At 37.0% G+C, this 18,925-nt stretch overlaps 1 protein-coding gene across 1 annotated transcript; it reads right to left on the bottom strand.

Annotated features, from left to right (window-relative positions):
• Positions 1-1,055: 1,055 nt before the first annotated feature.
• LOC129882190 (uncharacterized) lies at positions 1,056-18,921 on the bottom strand. The gene is made up of 18 exons (XM_055956380.1): positions 18,546-18,921; positions 16,781-17,014; positions 16,215-16,310; positions 14,605-14,657; positions 14,329-14,425; positions 14,134-14,207; positions 12,649-12,763; positions 8,949-9,059; positions 7,598-7,674; positions 6,880-6,946; positions 5,891-5,956; positions 3,086-3,193; positions 2,832-2,962; positions 2,543-2,609; positions 2,388-2,443; positions 2,236-2,320; positions 1,900-1,970; positions 1,056-1,805 (listed from the first exon to the last, which is right to left on the bottom strand). The coding sequence occupies exons 1-18, from the start codon at positions 18,699-18,701 to the stop codon at positions 1,295-1,297; spliced, it is 2,175 nt and encodes a 724-aa protein (XP_055812355.1). The 5' UTR covers positions 18,702-18,921; the 3' UTR covers positions 1,056-1,294.
• Between the last annotated feature and the right edge of the window lie 4 nt (positions 18,922-18,925).

Below are 18,925 nucleotides of genomic sequence, written 5' to 3'. Positions count from 1 at the left end.
TCAAGATTTTCTTAGTTTTTTGTGTGCTCATTAATTAGTACATGAATTTGAAAAAATGATTGTATGGATTTTTTTAGGACTATCCGTATGACCTAGTGAAGGATGAATTAAAGAAAAGAACTAAGTCAATGATATTTATCTCAAAGCTTCGTTCGTTCTAATGATAAGAAGAGCACTATGCATGGTGTGTGAATTAGATATATGTTACTGAGTTAAAAATTGATATTTAAGTGACCAACGATCGAAAGACACTACATCAAAGCTCTGATTCACACTGTAGAGACATAAACAATAGGTAGAAGGGAACATGGACTGGGTATAAAATTTATATTTGATACAAAACAAAAGGATTTGTGAATACCAAGAGATTTGCACAAATAATTTGGATTGATTTCATCAGACTTGTAGTTTACAGGAATAAAGTAGAAGCCACCATGCCCCTGCTTCATCCCTGTGCTGCCTATCTCTGTCCACAATGGCTGAGGACAATATAAGTAACGAGTTCATCTGAACCTAGGTTTCAGATACAAAATATATGTAAAAAAAAAATATTACAAATAATCGATTTTGTACGTAAAATTTCAAATGTGTAATGGGTTCAATGGTAAAAATCCTAAAGACTGAATTCATCAAATCAAAATTCGGAATCCGCTTCTGTTTGTGACTGTTGTTTCTGCTACTGCTACTATTCCACATCAGATTCCTCACATTACAACATTCCAAAACTGGACCAACTCCAAGTCTCTATTGACCTCTTCCTATTAACACTACTTCACTACTTCAGCTTTTGCACTCCAAAAATAGTCTCTATAGGTTTTTCTTACCAGACCAAAAGTAACTTTTCTTTCACTAGTCGGACTAATCTAGATTCATACTGGTAGGCCCACTAAGGCAGTAAACTGTTGCCTACCAAGAGGTTTTCAATTCCAAGTATTGGAACCTGATTCTGGTTAAAGATGGAGATCCAACCATTCCACCATACCTCATGGTGGTTTTTACTTACAAGTACTCCTTCAACAGCTCTAGTTCATTAAATTTACTAAAAGGACAGTACATACAGAGAATCCATGTGTACACCTGAATTAAATACGGACGTCATAACAACAACGTATTTTATGTACAAAAGATTCATCTAATACCATGAAAAACTAAGTGTAAAGTGATTTAAGAGGTTATCCCCAAGGTTCAGTGTTAAAAGAAAAACAGGCTATAGGCAGTTTTCGCCATCTTTTGTCTCAAGAAGGTAGCCAAAGGGTACATATTGGAACCTGTCTGCTGTAGTTGGGAGGTTCATTTAAAATGTAATCTTTTCTTTATCAATCACATCAGATTCCCAGTCGTTGATCTCCTCAGAAGGGTGTATTCTACTATCATTCTCGAGTTCCAGCTCGAGCTTCAACCTAGAAAGTTCAACAGCTGGATCCAAGGACTTCCCTTTCCGATGTTTTGGCGACTTGAAACTGGACTCCAGCGTCCCTGTTGTTTGATTAATAGCTAATGAGAGACTTCTTCTGACATTCTCTCTCATCCATCGCCTAGGTGTAAGTACCACCGTTTCTGGATTGGACGTATGGTCAGGCCTTGGTGTCTGGATTCGTGGAAGAGCATCCACAAAGGATGCAGAATCATCGTTTGGTGGCAGCGTAGGAGATGAAGAAGGAGAGCTTTCAAGTGTCTCTTTTGATTTTGCCTCAGTCTTCCTTGCTAGGGTCTCAATTTCCAGTGTTGGTCGATTAATGGATTCAAAGTCGTCTTCTAGCTTTTGAAGAGTATCAAGTAACTCTTTCAGTTTCTGATCACCTTTCCTGGTTAAGTCGTATTATTAATCTTGACGTCATCATTACAGGATGCAACTACCACTAGTGCAAACAAAACAAGTAAATAATTACACTTCATCACCTAGAGATCGTGCCGTCTTGCCCATAAAATTGTCTTTTTATGCCGTCCACTACACTGAACACTGTAACTAACTGCAATTAATTGTACGAAAAAAGATAAACAGAACATCCACTGATGAGAAATAGCAAGGAGAGAAAACAGAATGAATAGAACAGAAGAAAACACATAAGTTAGAGATAAGTACTACATGTAGAAACAAACAAATGCAGACTGAATGAGAGTGTCAAGCAAATCAAAAACCCCAGTACAATATAAATAATCCTCCGGTGGAGAATGATCACGCACTTAAGACTAGTAACAGATCAGAGTACATTGGAGAAATAAATATTGATGTACCTTAGCCTCTGCATTCAGGTATTCTTCTTCCAACCTTCTCTTCTCTTCAACTGTTTCTACCTTCTCATTGTTGATAATTTCTGGCCTGGCAATCCAAATTTAGAAACACGATTCCCTCTAGAAGGATATTTTAGAAATGTGGATTATGATACCGTTTCAAGTTCTCTGCAAAATCCTTAAGGTTTGCAATAGAAGGCCCCAGCTCATCCTGTCAAGTGCAAAGGAAAAGGCAGTCTGTTCTCAGTTTGACTATCCAATTACAATCTGAAGCATTAATCTTAGACATCCCACATCGAAACAGTCATACCTTGTACATTGATAAGACATGGATTGCCAAGTTCACCAAATAATCTTCACATTTGTCCAATTCATCACTTGACATTTCAAAAGCATATCATTAGGTAAACATGATCCAAGAAATTCTACTATTCAAGGATATATTACATGCACATTGAAATAGCGGTACAGCTACTTTAATTTCAATTGTACTGTTACTAAGAAAATTAGCGAGCCAGAACACTCAAACTAACATGGTAAAACCTTTTTCCACAAAAAGAAAAACAGAAACAAAATGCACATTGAGGAAAGCTCCATACTTGACCTGCTTCTGCTTTTGTTTGATGTAAGAGGACTCAAAAGTCCAGGAGTCCTCTAAAAAACTAATAAATGCATCACAAACATCTGCTTCTGCCCTATATAAGGTCATCGATTTAGACAGCTCATCTTCCTGAATTTAGAATTGAAGATATTAGATATTATAATAAGATGGTCATCCTGCAGACTACAAAATTAAGCATTAACTTCATTATAAGATAAATTTCATCACCATACTACTTCATTGTCGCCCTACCTTCACTTTGAAGTGTTGAAGAATTTGACTATTAGCTTCATCAAACTGCTCTTTTTCTTCCCTAGCATTGTAAAGACGGGCATTTGCAGAAACCAGTGCAACTTTGACCTACATAAACACTCATTGGACACAGCATGATCAGTGATAAGAATGATGATTAGAAATGCCAACAGTATGGCATGTGTGGTTCATAATCAATCGACAAAAATCTTGCATATCACTACAAATTCTCAATGACCAGGGTCAATGGGAGTAATTTCTGGAACATTCATGCTTGAATGTTGAATATAAGGGAATGTCATAGACTATTTTCCTCCAGCTCCTCAATTCAGGCGATGTATTTTTCAGGAATAATTTCCATAAACAATTTAATGCTCATGGACTCGAATGGGGTATTGCCGTGTGTCGGTTTAGGGTGGTCGTAGGTCTAGGCTTGCCTTTATAGTTGTGTTGTTATTGCCTTTGATTATCACATTACTGTGCTATCGTTATTGTTCTTGTCTTGTAAAATTTGCATCGCTTTTCGTGTTATTTTTTTTCCCATTATGCTATATATATTGTTTTTCTCTCTTACTTGGACTGTGCTTTTGAGCCGAGGGTCTTTCGGAAACAGCCTCTTTATCTCCATGAAGTAGTGGTAAGGTCTGCATACATCTTACCCTCCCCAGACCCCACTTGTGGGATTTCACTGGGTATGTTGTTGTTGTTGGACTCGAATTTCATTGAAGCTGAGTCAATTTACTCGGACTTTATTGAAGCTGAGTAACTTCATTTCTTTTTCATTTTCAGATGTCCCTGTTCTTGAAGTGAACAGAACTGTATCTATAAGCAAACCCAACCTAAATACTTAACGCTATGGGTGTAGTGACCTAGGACACTATAAAACCCATTGAAAACACTTACACAACCGATGAGGGACAAGTGTAGCATTCTCTAATACCCTCCCGCACGTGTAACCCAATTCTAGGGTTTACTCGTGAATTTTATTTATTTATTTGATTAGGCTCAACAGGCTTATAAATGAATAAGGAGCAATATTAGTGACTCGGTGGGCTGAATTTAGAGAGAGAGAGGCCCAAAGAGCTAGAAGAAAGCGATTGTGAAAAAGGGGACACAAAAGGTAGGCTTTGATACTGTGTGAAAAAAAGGACCTTGGGCCTATGCTCAACCTTAAAAGCTAGCACATGAGGTGAGGATTGTACAACATCATATGATGAGACAACCACTCACTCTTTCATAACAACCCCGCCCACTCACCCCCACATGTGTTGGTGTGTGGACAGTATAACATGGGTACCCAACATTAGGTAAACCAATAATAAGGATGGGTTTGACTCTGATATTATATGAAAGAATATGAGAATTCCAACAAAACCTTAAGGCAATGAGTGGAGTGACCCAGGACATCATAAAGCCTTACACAACTTATAGTGTATAAGATCCATTTTCTTTCAGTTTCGAAAAAGTATCTCCAATTATAATGACACATAGTTCTCATTGGTTTCGCTAAGAGAAAGCTTTAGGGATGGCAACAGCACGCTGCAAGTGCTGGGCAGTGCGGATTTTAGGCTACGCGGGGCGGGTTTAAGATTATGCAGGGCCGGCGGTTGCGGGTTTATGTGGGTTTGATATTGTGAATCCTTGTCGTCGTTTTCAGAGATCTCTATGTTGGCCATTTAGATTGGTTTCATCACTATTTCTGCTTTTTGAAAAGAAAAAAAATCTACTGGATCTCCCATAGTTGAGTTAATCTAAGACTGAAAACTGGAAAATTTAGAGGGCTTGGTACACATTCCATTAATAATGTGGAATGCAAAAAAAAGAAAGAAAAGAGAACATATTTATTATACTGTAGTTGATTTTGTATTACAAAGGTTCCAGCTAATCTTTTCCAACATATTAAGCTTATAAGAAAAAAGATTCAGAACAAAGTACGTGGCAGAAAGGTCATAAAAAAAAAATACGCAAACTATGCGGAGCGGGGGGGTTGGAGTCTTTGCGAGTTTACACGGGTTTGACCCGCAATCGCCCCGTACCGTTTGCCATCCCTAGAAAGCTTATAGGATAAAAACATGGGTAACTGCAAGTGTCCATTTAAAGAAATTCCTAACTGGTACTTGTCTACCTTTAGAATGCAATTGCTTGCCCCTTCTCCATGCTAAAGAAGTGTATACACATGATGCCTGTGTGGAATATTTAGGAAGGAACTTCATTTAAGAAAAGCTGAGCACAGTTGTTACATAGAACTGCATAATTTTACATTTAATAAAGAATTAGTAGGCTAAGATCCTTCCATTAGGAAAATCATTGCAGAATCTGAGGGATACAGAAGCGAAGGAGGCTCTGCTCCCCCTTTTCAAGCGACCAGATCCTCAGGATCCTTCAAAGAGAACGTCGAACCACACTCCTTAGGAGATTACTAGTCTATTAACTAAAGCCCAAGTTCCAACAGTTTCTCTGCAGTATGTGACTGGTGTATAGATCTTCTAATTCCCGGAACAAATACAATTTAATCTGTGGTGGTGTCTCCTTGAGGAAAAGCATATATCGAGTCAGTAACTTAATGCGGTATACTTCTTCTACTACTTTGATTTAGACTCGAGTGTTCCACTATTCAATCGCCATGTATATCAAGTGAGACAGAAAATTGTAGTAATTAACACGCTGCAATCAAATGATAGATGCAGATGAAGTGGCTCTCCAACCCAAGTAATGCAACAAAATTAGAATAGAAGATAGATGGAACATAGTTTACTACAACATACAAACACAAACTTTCAGTAAAGAAGAGAAAGCATTTGCTACCTTTTTCAGAGCTGCTTCAAGTGCATCTCTCTGATTCTCAAGCGCATTAATTTCATCCTCAAGTTCCTAGAAAAGAAAATCATACTTCAACAGGTGAATACAATCTCTGATCAAGAAACTTATAACTAAGTGAAAAATGTTTTATCCCATTCCCAATGACTAGAGGTCACTGAGACACGAAAAAAGGTAGGAAATAGTTAACATTGGCTGGCTCTTTGCAGTAATTGTGAATCTAACTCAAAATTAAATAAATGAATGAACAAAATCATTTGAGCCTACATTCCTTGGTTACATGAAGATTCGGAAACAATAAGTAAAGAAACAAATTTTTGTGTGCCGAGAAATCAAGATAAAGACAAAGAGAGATGTAATTTTATGGAGCTTATAAGCTCATATATACTCACACTCCCTTTGGATTTATTGGTAACTCCATGCATCTGGTTAAAATAACGCTGTTTTGCCTAATTTTAAATGTATTAAGTTCTCTGCAATCATAATTATTTAACCTTATAATTATAGTTAATTGACTTAAAGATTTTAACTGCCATGCTTTCTTCATTGTTTCTCCGTCTTTTTTACTTGGGTTTGAGGTACTTGAGCCGAGGGTCTTTCGGAAACAGTCTCTCTACCTCCTCGAGGTAGTGGTAAGGTCTACGTACACTCTACCCTCCCCAGAACCCAGGATTTCACTGGGTATGTTGTTGTTGCTGTTCACTTAAAGATTTTAAGTCTTTCTCTAACAAACCAGCAAGTAGACCCAGTAGTAGAAAAGAGCAACCTATGATGATAATAGAAAGAGATCAGGAGAACACCTGTTGAAGCAGAGAATTTGAAGTACCTCAAAGGTGGACAATTACAAGCTTAGGAAAAGAGAACTTTGAAAGAATATATATCTAACCGTCCATCAAATCATTTCCCATACATGTATATTCACTGACTATAAACAGTTAAATAGAATGTCCATCAGAAATACGTCAAGGAAATCTTACCTTCTCAAGCTGGGAGATCTCGCCGGTTTTTGTTATACGGAACTTAAGAGCTCCTTCCTTTTGGATTCTGCAGGTAAGATATTGATGAAAGTGGTAAACATCTTAAAATGAGAACCAGACATCCCCACTAAAAGAAAAAAAGACGGCTCCTTTAATAGGAAATCCAAAATTTCCCATAAGGAATAACTTGGCATTAATAAAACAGTATGAGCATATTTCTATCAAATGCTGTCAAGTTTATGGTGTCAAAGTATGAGATCCATTACTGGAAAACTAAAATGTAAGATTACCCTCGGACTAGAAACTGTAGAAACAATAACTTCTTTTTGAGAAACATAAGTATGTTCCATACAAAATTTGCACTGCTGTTTCCCATGGTCTTTGCAATCACTCTAACGTACTAGTTAACCTTCGGAAGATTGCTCGGAAATAGAGGTCATAAACTACCAGGTTCAGTATCACATTTGACACCAATCGAGTAGATTCCTTCCACTTTCTCTTTTCAGTAAACCTCCACCTAAGATGACTAAGTTACTAGGTATAGATCAGAATTGCAGTATTTGCAAAAGAAAAGCACAGTAAATTGTTCTTTCTCATTGAGAAATAGAGAGGGAAGGGGCGCTGAAGATCACAGTGATTGTAGTTATAAAGTAAATCTCATTTAGAAGTTCTTCTTTCACAGAGAGAGATCAGAAATGACAAAAGAGAGAAGATGAACCTGTTCTCTGAAATGCGGTCTTCAGTTTTTGTAGCAGAGCTTGAAAGAGACTCTGATAAAACCTTCAACTTAAAAACCTATTTATACAGCAAAGAGAAAACACAGTTCAAACACGCAAAGAACAGATCAAAATATTAGAAAAAAGCCCTTTATAGAGTTAACTGCACTATTCAAGCTTCTTAGATTTTTGATTCATTTCCTAAAGGAAATGTCAGAACAATCATCATCCCCATTCTATTCTATCCCTCGACCCCTCCCACATTTACACCTCTTTTTTTTTTCCTACTCTTGCAAGTGCATAATCAGTTTTGATGTTTAGCTGATGATTAGTTCTAATAGATCTTGTACTAATAAAGGAAATGCTCGTCTTCAAGGACACAAGCTAGCTATATCCATGGACACCTCGCGCTCGAAGTGGAGACAGATTCCACAGAAGTCATGTACCCACTTGAAAATGATAACCCTCTATATCATAACATGATTTTTGAATGCAGGTTATGGATGAAGAAATTGGGGAATCCACTGATCCAGACAGTTTTAGGGATGGCAATAAAGTAGCGGACGTATTAGCACAAAAGGGAACAACCGCAACCACCAATCAACAAGTCTTTTTGAAGAATCCACCAACATGGTTGCTACCAAGTCTACCAGCTGATAAAGAAGCACATTTTAGTATAAAAAAGGGTCACTCCTTTGGTTTGTAATAATCTAGTTAAGTTTGGAAACCTTAGTATTATGCAAGCATATGTAATAGCTGCTTAGTTTCTATCTATAAAATATAGCAATTTACCAAAAAAATAAAGGGAAGGAAATGAGCTTTGGATGTATTAAAATCGTTTATTTTTACTTCTTTGATCACTATGATTAGTGGTTCTGATTGCAGTCAGTAAAGTAAAATACAGGAGTAAGAAACTTGTCAAAAACAGATTTGTGTATTTTCTTTCTGATAGTGTATATATTAAACCAAGGGGATATAGTGAAAATAATAATGAATTACAGTTTAGCAGATTAGGTATACTTACCCCCTTTTATCAAATATTATTGTTCTCGTGGAGTATGAAACAGGTCACTCTTTGTGGTGCAAAGGTAGTACTTCATTATTGAAAGCTAAGAGAAGTGAATCTGATCTAGTTGTAGAGATACCTCTAAAAGAAAATGTCTCACACAAGCAACATTAAACAACTCATAACAAATATCATCTCCAAAAAAAGGTGATTTGCGTGGATCATTCAGGCAGGTATCATGCCCAGGGTATTAGGGCTATGACCATCACCTCCATCGATATCAATTTCATGGCATATATAGCACTTCAGATTCAGGAAAATCCCATGTCATCATTTAGAAAGCATACCCTTTTGGACTGACTTTCAGGAACGTCCCTGCCGAGCAAAGCCTTCTTCTGTAATAAAAGTGCTTCCATCTTAGATAAGAATTGAAGCTGGGAGAGTGCTTCTTTCAATGCCTGCCATAGAAAAAGCATCAGTTTCAACAAAAAATTTAAAGTTCCCATCAATTAAAATGAATCTTAATCTTATCGTGGAGATATTATCGTTTACAGTTTCTTTGAAGAGTTAAGTGCCTATAGGACATATCATAGAGGAAAAGTGTAGATCCACATATGTTGCTCAGACTATTATAATTGATCCATACAATGGCTAACTATTTTCTTTTATACAACAGCAGAGATTTATTTTGGACACGGAGACTAATGGAGCAATATAGGGAGAGGAAGAGAGACTTGCATATGGTATTCATCGACTTGGAAAAGGCTTCCGATCAAGTCCCACGAGAGATACTATGGAGATGTTTGGAGGCTAAAGGTGTACCTGTAGCGTACATAAGGGTGATCAAGGACATGTACGAGGGTGCCAAAACCAGGGTAAGGACAGTAGGAGGGGACTCAGAACACTTCTCAGTTGTGATGGGGTTGCATCAAGGATCAGCTCTTAGCCCGTTCCTATTTGCCTTGGTGATGGATGGATTGACGCGACAAATTCAATGTGAGGTGCCATGGTGTATGATTTTTGCGGATGACATAGTCCTCATCGATGAGACTCGTAGCGGAGTTAACGCTAAGCTGGAAGATTGGAGACGCACCTTGGAGTTTAAAGGGTTTGAGCTGAGTAGGACCAAGACAGAGTACCTAGAGTGCAAGTTCAGTGAGACACCTCAAGAGGTTGTCGTGGAAGTTAGGCTCGGAGACCAAGCCATCCAAAAGAAAAGTAGTTTTAAGTACCTTGGTTCTATCATGCAAGGCAGCGGGGAGATCGACGAGGATGTCACACATCGTATTGGGGCAGGATGGATGAAGTGGAGGCTCGCCTCCGGTGTGTTACGTGACAAGAAGGTGCCACCACAACTTAAGGGCAAGTTCTACAAAGTGGTCGTTAGACCAGCTATGTTATATGGAGTGGAGTGTTGGCCAGTTAAGGTCTCCCACGTCCAAAAGATGAAGGTTGCCGAGATGAGAATGTTGAGATGGATGTGTGGGCAAACCAGAAGCGACGGGATTAGAAATGAGGCTATTCGAGACAAGGTAGGAGTGGCCTCGGTGGAAGACAAGATGCGGGAAACGCGACTGAGATGGTTTGGACATGTGAAGAGGAGAGTCTCAGATGCACCAGTGCGGAGATGTGAGAGGTTGGCCATGGATGGTTTCAGAAGAGGTAGGGGTAGGCCGAAGAAATATTGGGGAGAGGTGATCAGACAGGACATGGCGCATTTACGACTTACCGAGGACATGACCTTAGATAGGAGGGTGTGGAGGACACACATTAGGGTAGAAGGCTAGTACATAGTGGCTTTATTCCCCCTTTTTCGTAGGCGTATTAACGCACTATGATTTCTTGTACTCTGATTTATGTTATTTATGGTATTTATGGTATTTATGTTATTATCTAATAATATCTACTGTTTTTTGTGCTTTGATTATACTATTGTTTGGACCGTTTTCGTTATCTACTTATTTACTCCAATATTCTTATCTGACCTTTTTCTATGCTTCTATTGAGCCGAGGGTCTTTCGGAAACAGTCGTCCTACATTGGTAGGAGTTAGGTCTGCGTACACTTTACCCTCCCCAGACCCCACGATGTGGGATTTCACTGGGTTGTTGTTGTTGTTGTTGTTGTAGTGTTCAAAATTTGATAATAAGAACAGGAACATACAAAAGATGCAGCATCTTTCGAAAATATTAGCAACTAAAAGGACTTCATATTGAAGCGTCTTACAAGTGTTTAGCCACATAACAAGAACTGATATAAATGACTTCCAACCATCTAGAGTATTTATTTAAAGCTACCTCAAAGTCGGGACTAAATTTAATTATAGCTTATAGATAGGGCATGAAATTGTTACACTATTTAACAATCTGCTTCAAGAAGAAGTCTTCTGGGTTCTGTGCCTCTCACATAGAAGTGTTGATAATTGGCTAAAATCATAAAATTATTGAATCAGACAGATACTAATGAATGATTTAAGTGTACACCCAGTTTGGATATTTTATTAGATAAAGTAAAAGAGAGAATAAGCACAGAATCACCCCTTATTCAAGAGACCATTAAATCAAATATAGAGGAAAATATTACTGTAAATTGTTTCACTTCATCTAAACTTGTCGCACCAGAAGTTATTCCTCCCTAGCTCCCAAGCAAAAGTGTAAGAATTGAGAAGAGGACCTTGACTGCTATTGTATCAGTGAACTATTATTTCACTAGAAAATTGTCTTTTAACTGTTAAGACAGGAAAATTTTTCATTTATTTAATGATATCCTTCCCATGAATACGGCAGTTGCACCATATACCTTATAAGTGCCTAATAAGATTACTCCTATGCGGTCACTGCAATACATTTGTAAGACAATTTCATCATTTAATTGACCTCTTTTTGCTCAACCTGCAGTCTTTTACAACAACAGATCAATTTATCTTCAAATCCTGCATGTATATGGAAAGGAATTATGTCGGCAAGTTTCAGATACCTTCTCTTTTGTTTAATGCATTTAATGATACATCTGTATGTTTCTTACATATTATATAGCTTAGAATGACTTAAGTCCTTTTGTTTTCTTTCAAGTGCTTAGATGGTCAGTTAAAAATAATTCAATATGATTTGATTTCCTTTTTAATCTCTTTACACCCTTTTTTCCCGACATTCCAATTCATAAGTATAAGGATGTGACAACCAACTCAAAAACATGACAGTCCTTCATTTATTTATTTTTCACTTATTTTCCCACTTAAACAGATGGTTTAACAACCAACTCCAAAACATGACATTCCTTCATTTATTTATTTTTCACTTTTTTTTTTCCACTTAAACAGATAGTTTAACTGTCAATTTCCGAGTAATTTGAGAATTTTCACAACAAGAGTTCCTTTTACATTTAGTGCAAAATCTTCCCAGGATTTTATCCATTAGTTGTTTCTTTATAGTCATGAAATAAGATAATTTCCTCGATCAGAGTTGATTCAATATTGACCTTCTGCCCTTTGTTTACAGAGTATTTATTTGTCAAGCAACTACTGCCTCATCCTGTTTTAATTGTTTTTTTTCTCTGACCATCCTATTTAATGGTGCCATATCAATGGGAAGTTAAACAACATTTTTCTTCATAATCGTCCTATTGTACTTTATTAAGGAGTGCTTTATTTTCAAAACACTACTCCGTCATCCCTCTTTATATCACAAGTGTTCATGGGAAATTGAAAATCTTCTTCTGCCGACTGCCAAGATGTGTAAATATTTTCTTACTCTACTTTCTATAATATCTTTAACATTCAGATTTTAATATGAACTAATTCCAAGTCAAACAAAGAAACTAAGTTCATTCTTTTGGGAGTATGATGCTATCTATTTATTAGACAAGAGGAACAAGTCAAAGCTCATAAAGAATGCTCGTATTTATGGCTAATATAAAACTTATTGAGACTTTTACTCCCCCACCCCCAAGAAATTTTTCTGCTTTCTCAAATATGGCATCTCTTGCAAATTCATTGTTAGATAGCATAATTTGGTAAAGAACAAAAAGTGGAAATCGAAATCCAACTTGCCTCTGACGTTGCATTAGTTGCTACACTAGACGAGTCCTTTTCATGTTTGCTTGAAGGCAGTTGTAATATCACCTTGTCTAGTTTTTGATGTATGTTTGAGACTTCAGAATCTATTCTGATGGCAGATCACAAAGGAGGAGAAATTATATTTTGTAGTTTATGAAGGCAAATAGCAAAATAAATGCACGATTATCTAAGGTTTATAGCAAACAACTAAATAACAATATGCTACAGTACACCATAACTATTAAGTTGTGAGTCATAAGAGCATAAATCAAATGCTACTATTGCTGAACTACTAACTATAATGGAAGCCTGAGCTACTGCAGAAGGTCTCATTACTGTAACAAGCTTCTTTTCGCAACTTAGACACTGTTTTCTCTCTGGATAGAGCAGATAGCTTATGTTTTAAAGATGATAAGTTTATCTTCTTCACTAATCTCTATGGAAAGCATGCACTTGTTACGGCCAGCTATTCATGAGTAGAGAGCCTATGAAGACCAGAATTTAGGTCTTTGGGGTCTGTCTTATAAAGCAGTAAAAAGATGCTACAAAATCTGGATTTAGTCCTAAAGTTCCAAATGTAGATGACTTGACACCATCATTAAGAGATGGGTTGTAAAAGTGAACTGTTGAGTATTTATTGGGGGGACATGAGGACCTTAGAATTACCTTTTCAATTTTGGAAAATATTTTTTTTAAGAAATGGAGAACAGAATAAAAAAGAGGATTATAAGAATTATACTGAGATTGGTAAGAGTGGATCTGATGTCACTTTTTGTTGAGTATAACATGTTATCTGGATCTGACCAACAAGAAATGTGGACTTCTTTTGGATGCAGGGAGTAATATCTAAACACCCTCTCAGGTTCCTGAGCTTGCTTCATTTAATGTTTCAAGTCCCAAGTTCAGAAAAAGGCTTTTCTCATCCGGCAACTCTCCTACACAATGACAGACAAGTCTTCACTCGTAATGACGTGCACCCAGCAAAATTTCACATGAAACTTTAACTAGAATATCTAAAGATAGTGAAAAGGATGCCCATATTCTGAAGAAGTCAGAAAAGGAGCAGAAATTCTTGCCTCTAAAAGTTGGACTTAATAAAAGCTAAAAAGATTCCTCCGAGATATTAAGTTTATTGTTCAAATAATTAGAAATGAATACAGAAAGTCACGAATCTACAGCTACTGGTATAGGTTAAAAGAAGTTAACCAAAGAAGAGAGTATGAGAAGAGAAAAACTATGGCAACAATCCCAATAGTTTACAAAAATTAGCCTATGGTGACAACACTTGAGGTGGAAGGTACAGAATGACATAAAATATACACCAGAAGTGGCGTGTATGCACAAGTATTAATGAAACCAAAAAGTGGAAGTGGACACGTGAAAGGAAATAGAGTATAAGCTTTTTCTGGTCAAAGAATGAACTTGCATATAAATATTCAGAAAGTTCTATCATGATAAAAGGATTAAAGATCTTCATACCTCATTATATCTGCATTTATTTTCAGTCCAGCAATTGCACCTTGTGCATGGAGAAGCAGTTCTTCCTTCTTTGCCTGAGATGAATTATGGAAAATTGACGGACTAACAGTTTTGTTTAATAACATACTAACAATAACTCTTTAGATCCTAGAGCAACATCACTACCAGACATGCATAAGGAGTTTATTCCCTTACCAGCACTTCTTCTTTATAGCTTGAGAAAGTTTTTGCCAAAACTTTTATACTGCTCATGGTTGCCTCACGAACTTCTTTCCCACCCGTAAGACATAGCCTAAAGAGTGCATAAAATAGATCAGAAACCAAATAAACCTGGTATAAGTTCTGTTCATCAAATTCCCTTGAGTTCAGCACACGTTTCTGAAGTGACTCAACCATTCATATAACTGATTCGTCCAAGTCCATCCGAGGTAGAAGCTCAAACAAAAATTTAGGATCAATATTGGACAATACCCAAATATCTCCATAAGTAAAGAGACTTCTTCTGTATCAGGTGCTTCAAGAATCTGTTTCAAACAAAAAATTAAGACCAGTTAATCCCTATCAACAGATAAAATATGTAACTGAAAGATGAATCAAAACAGTTTCCAGATGATAAAGCAGTCTCTGCAATTGACATTATGCTTCATCCATGAAAGTGGAATTACACATGCAAAATGCCATATGCACTGCAGTGAGGGCCACTTTTCCCATTTCTTCTTGATGAATGTCATAGACAAATATTCTTGACTATTTCCGGAAGCCCTGAGGGGCTTTTTGGAAATAGCGATAAGGCTTCAATAGAAGATGATGAACAACACAAATCTATAAATCCAAATTTGGCAGTAGAATAAGAAGAAAAGTTTTTCTATAACCGCTCAGAATCTATGGATATGCTAGTAGGAACACTCCTCTTCTTCAGGAGTACAATAGGTCGGCTGTTCTCTGTTCACTTTCATGTACAAAACGTACAAAAGGGTTACTCATGATGATGAATTCTTGTTTCTCACGTTTCACATGAAAATGAGAGGTTCCAATACATGTGGCACAAAATGGGAGTTTGCAGCACCACTTACCAGAGGTGTATCTTCAACCTTGGAAAGAAACAGAAAACCAATTGGGGAAAAGTAGCTAGGTAAACTTGGGAGAAGCTCTGAATTTAAGGGGTCCTTTGGTTGTTCATAAGGATCATAAGTAAAATAGCACATAAAAAATGTAATGTTTGTTTCGCAACATAATAATAACACTGCTGAGGCAAGGCTTTAGAAATTGGGCTCCAGTGGTTCATCGATACCAGGTTTTAGAGTTAGTGATTGAACTTGACTCTTTATTGGTGGTTAACCGGATCGCTGCTAAATAAGATCCTCCATGGAACCTGTTTGCTATTGTTGGTGCTTTGAGAAGCATGTTGAAGAGGTTTAATGAAGTGTTAATCCAACATTGCTTTAGAGAAGCTACTGGTGTTGTGGACTAAGTTGCGCGGACTCTTCACATACACTACGTTTGGAGAATGCGACACGCACCAGTTGACATTTTTGAAGAGTCCGAGCAACATAGGTTGTGGATGCATTGTCCAATCACATCTTGAAGCATGAGGAAACTTGGTATTATGAAGAATTTCATCACCCCCGAACGGCAAAGGCAAAGATGATGATGGACAGCAGCAAAATGCCTCATTTCAGAATCAGGCAAGTAAAAATACTTTTGTATTTAGGTCATGACGTATAAATATTTGTACAATAAGAATCTTTTGGAGGCCTACATAGACTAACACAAGATCATGTAAAAAAGAGGTCTCTTTTAAGCATAGTAACTGTATGACACACACCACAATGATAAGCACCATTAATAGAAGTGCCTAACTTTCAAACTTTTTGTTTGGAGGTTCCGTCCCTTATCCCCCTCCCTTATATATTCACTTTTTGGTTGCTAATACACTAGTAAGGGTCTGCACCACAATGGCGGATTCAGATTTATAAAAAAGTTTAGAAGCATTGGGGTTAAACTATACCATGTAGAGGAGCAATTGTCAAGTCATCAAGCAGGAATGCAACACCAGCAAGCTAAGTTGTTTTTTAGCTTACCATTGAAAGTATCATGCCTTCAAGAGCTTGACTGCTAAGGAACACATCTCTAAAATTCAATGGTTCTCCGCTGAGATCAGGATCATAATATAAAACCTGTCCATTGTAATGTAAGCAAATACATGAGCAAATTAACACAAGTATGAATCAAAATACTCAAGGAAATTGATCTATGAGCAAAATATAGTTTATGAGAAGAATCCATTTGGTCTGGAGAATGGAAAAAAATATATCTTGTCATTGAGGATACTCAAGGGCCCAACTAGTACACCTGGGAAAAATATATCTTGTCGTTTAGAACCAGATGATTGAGAGCTAAGTTTTGAGTTAATGTATTCTGTTTTACATGAATCAACCTAGTTCTCCAAAAACTTGCCACTATGACAGATTACAGTATGAATTCCCAAAGCTAACACAAAGGAGGCATCTGAACTAAAACTGAAATCATGTAAATATTGGTCTCATAATGTCGTAGGATTTCCTGAAGATTGAGTCATAAATGAAATATTAACATCCTTCATAAAGCTGGAAACTTCACAAGATGGACAGTTCAAGGACTTACTCACCAAAATTGGCTCACGAGGAGAACTCCTGTCATTGTCGGTGGTATAAATAGAATCAATGCTCTTTGGGGAAGAGACATGTTCACTAACAGGCAGAGGCAGTGATAGTCTCTCAATCTCTTTCAAAGCAACTAACCATCTTCGTAGTAGCTGAACTCTCTCTACACCTCTACATGAAACAGAAAGTTCTTCTAATGTTTTCACTGTTTGCTTAAAATTCTGAAAACTCCGAGACCCCTAAACCACCAGGAGAAAACCACGCATTTAGTCAAAGAATATAACAGGAAAAAATTGCTAATTCAATCAATCAACTATGTGTTAATCCTAATTCGCTTCCATATGAATCCTCTGAATCCATTCCGCTTTCAGTCAGTAAATCCATGATAATTACTTACTTGGGGAAGAATAATTCCTTTTATGAATAAAAGCTATAGAGAAGAGAGAAGACAAGAAGAACACAACTGTGGCAATTAAAAGTTATCCAGATCAGAAATAGAGTGTGGCAAGAGTTGCAAACAGTATCTTCTCTCATAGAGATTTCTAACAGTTTTAAAAGTTCCATATGTACTTGGTAAATAGGCATGTGACTATGTACACTTGAATTAATTAGGAGTCCATTGTCTCCATAAATTGGTGTCAATATTCAATATAAACTGTTGAGGCTAGACATTGAATGCTGGTTTCCACATCAATTTCAGAATTGGAGATAATCACATTAGTAAAATTCAATAAAAAGCAAACTTTTGTTAATAGTTGATCAGGTGCAAATACAACAACAACAACATACCCAGTGTAATCCCACATGTGGGGTTCATGTGGTTTGAAAAGGATAAAGTGTACACAGACCTTACCCCTACCTCGCAGAGGTAGAGGTTGTTTTCGAAAGACCCTCACCTCAAGTAACGCATATCAAGACAGTTTTTCTTTTGAAAAGAATAAAATACATAAGTAAAGTACAGATAGTAAATAATAGAGAAATCATTACACAACATTCAGAAAAAAAGAACAGTAACAACAACAAAATAATGCGATAAACGAAAAACAATAATAGAAATTGAAGAGCAAGAAACTACGATATTAGTATTACTGCTACTGGTATGCAAGGAGAAACATGTATGATGCAAAAAGCCTATCCCGTAGTAAAGTGAGACAACACTCAACTACCTACTAACCTTCTACCCTAATCTTCGACCTCCACATCCTCTTATCTAAGGTCATGTCCTCATTAAACTGAAGATGTGTCGTGTTCTATCTAATCACTCCCATTTCTTATTCGGTGTACCTTCACCTCTCCTTAAACCCACCACTTCCCTACTCGGTTGCAAATACAATTAGTGTTATTCAAACTATAGGCTACATTTTGAAGACAATGTAGAAGCACTAATAACTACAACTATGTTCGGTTTAATCCACAAAGACTCAAAGACCAATATTACTCAGGTACAAGACAAATCCAGAATCCAAAGTCCAATAAAGCACCAATTTATATTGTATAAACATATTTACTTTTTTTAATATTTTCTATATACATGCATATATAGGTCAAGTCCAAGACGCATATGCTGGATCATAAATACATTTTTTCCTAAAAATGTCTTCAATTTCTTTTATCTTTTTTTTTATTTACACATACAATACATTGCAAATGCATACAACTGTACAAGAGCGCACACATAGTCCGAGTCTAAGACTCATATACTGAATTAGCCTCAATACGGAATTTATTAAAACTTTATATGCATATATTCAGTCTGAGTCCTAGACTTACAGAGCGATCAAGGAATAACTTGGCACCACCGGAAACGGCATTACTGGCTTGTTGTACGACGGAATCAGCGTAGTAACGAAGATTGCGAGAGATATTTCTGTTGCCGACGCCGCCAACTTCTACAGCTTTGCTCACCGCCGATCTGAGCCATGACATCGCCGACCAAATAATTGAGTTTCCGGTTAGATTTACCGGTTGATTTCGTTGAAGAAGAAGAAGAAATGGAATGAGACATTTGAAATTGGAACTGGAATTTGTGTGTTAGAGAAGAAGGAAGAGGTCAGATTGTTCGGTAGTAGTTCGAGTCTCTTGCCTCTCCTTTCGCGCCTCTCTATTTTCTTTCTTCTTCCCTTTTTTTCCGTTGTCTTGTAGCATATTAT

This window comes from Solanum dulcamara, chromosome 3 (genome assembly GCF_947179165.1).
Source record: "Solanum dulcamara chromosome 3, daSolDulc1.2, whole genome shotgun sequence".
In the NCBI taxonomy this organism is placed as follows: domain Eukaryota; kingdom Viridiplantae; phylum Streptophyta; class Magnoliopsida; order Solanales; family Solanaceae; genus Solanum; species Solanum dulcamara.
Note: the sequence above shows the minus strand (reverse complement) of the source record. Positions and strands in the feature narration are given on the sequence as shown.

Bases quoted from the DNA above. Each gene is read 5' to 3' on its own strand.
- LOC129882190 (XM_055956380.1), bottom strand. From the start codon at position 18,701: ATGTCATGGCTCAGATCGGCGGTGAGCAAAGCTGTAGAAGTTGGCGGC. The intron at 5,957-6,879 runs GTAAGATTTCCT...TTTCTTTTCTAG, and splicing joins AGATCTCCCAGCTTGAGAAG to GAACTTGAGGATGAAATTAA. The intron at 1,971-2,235 runs GTACATCAATAT...AATTAATTGCAG, and splicing joins ACCTGAATGCAGAGGCTAAG to TTAGTTACAGTGTTCAGTGT.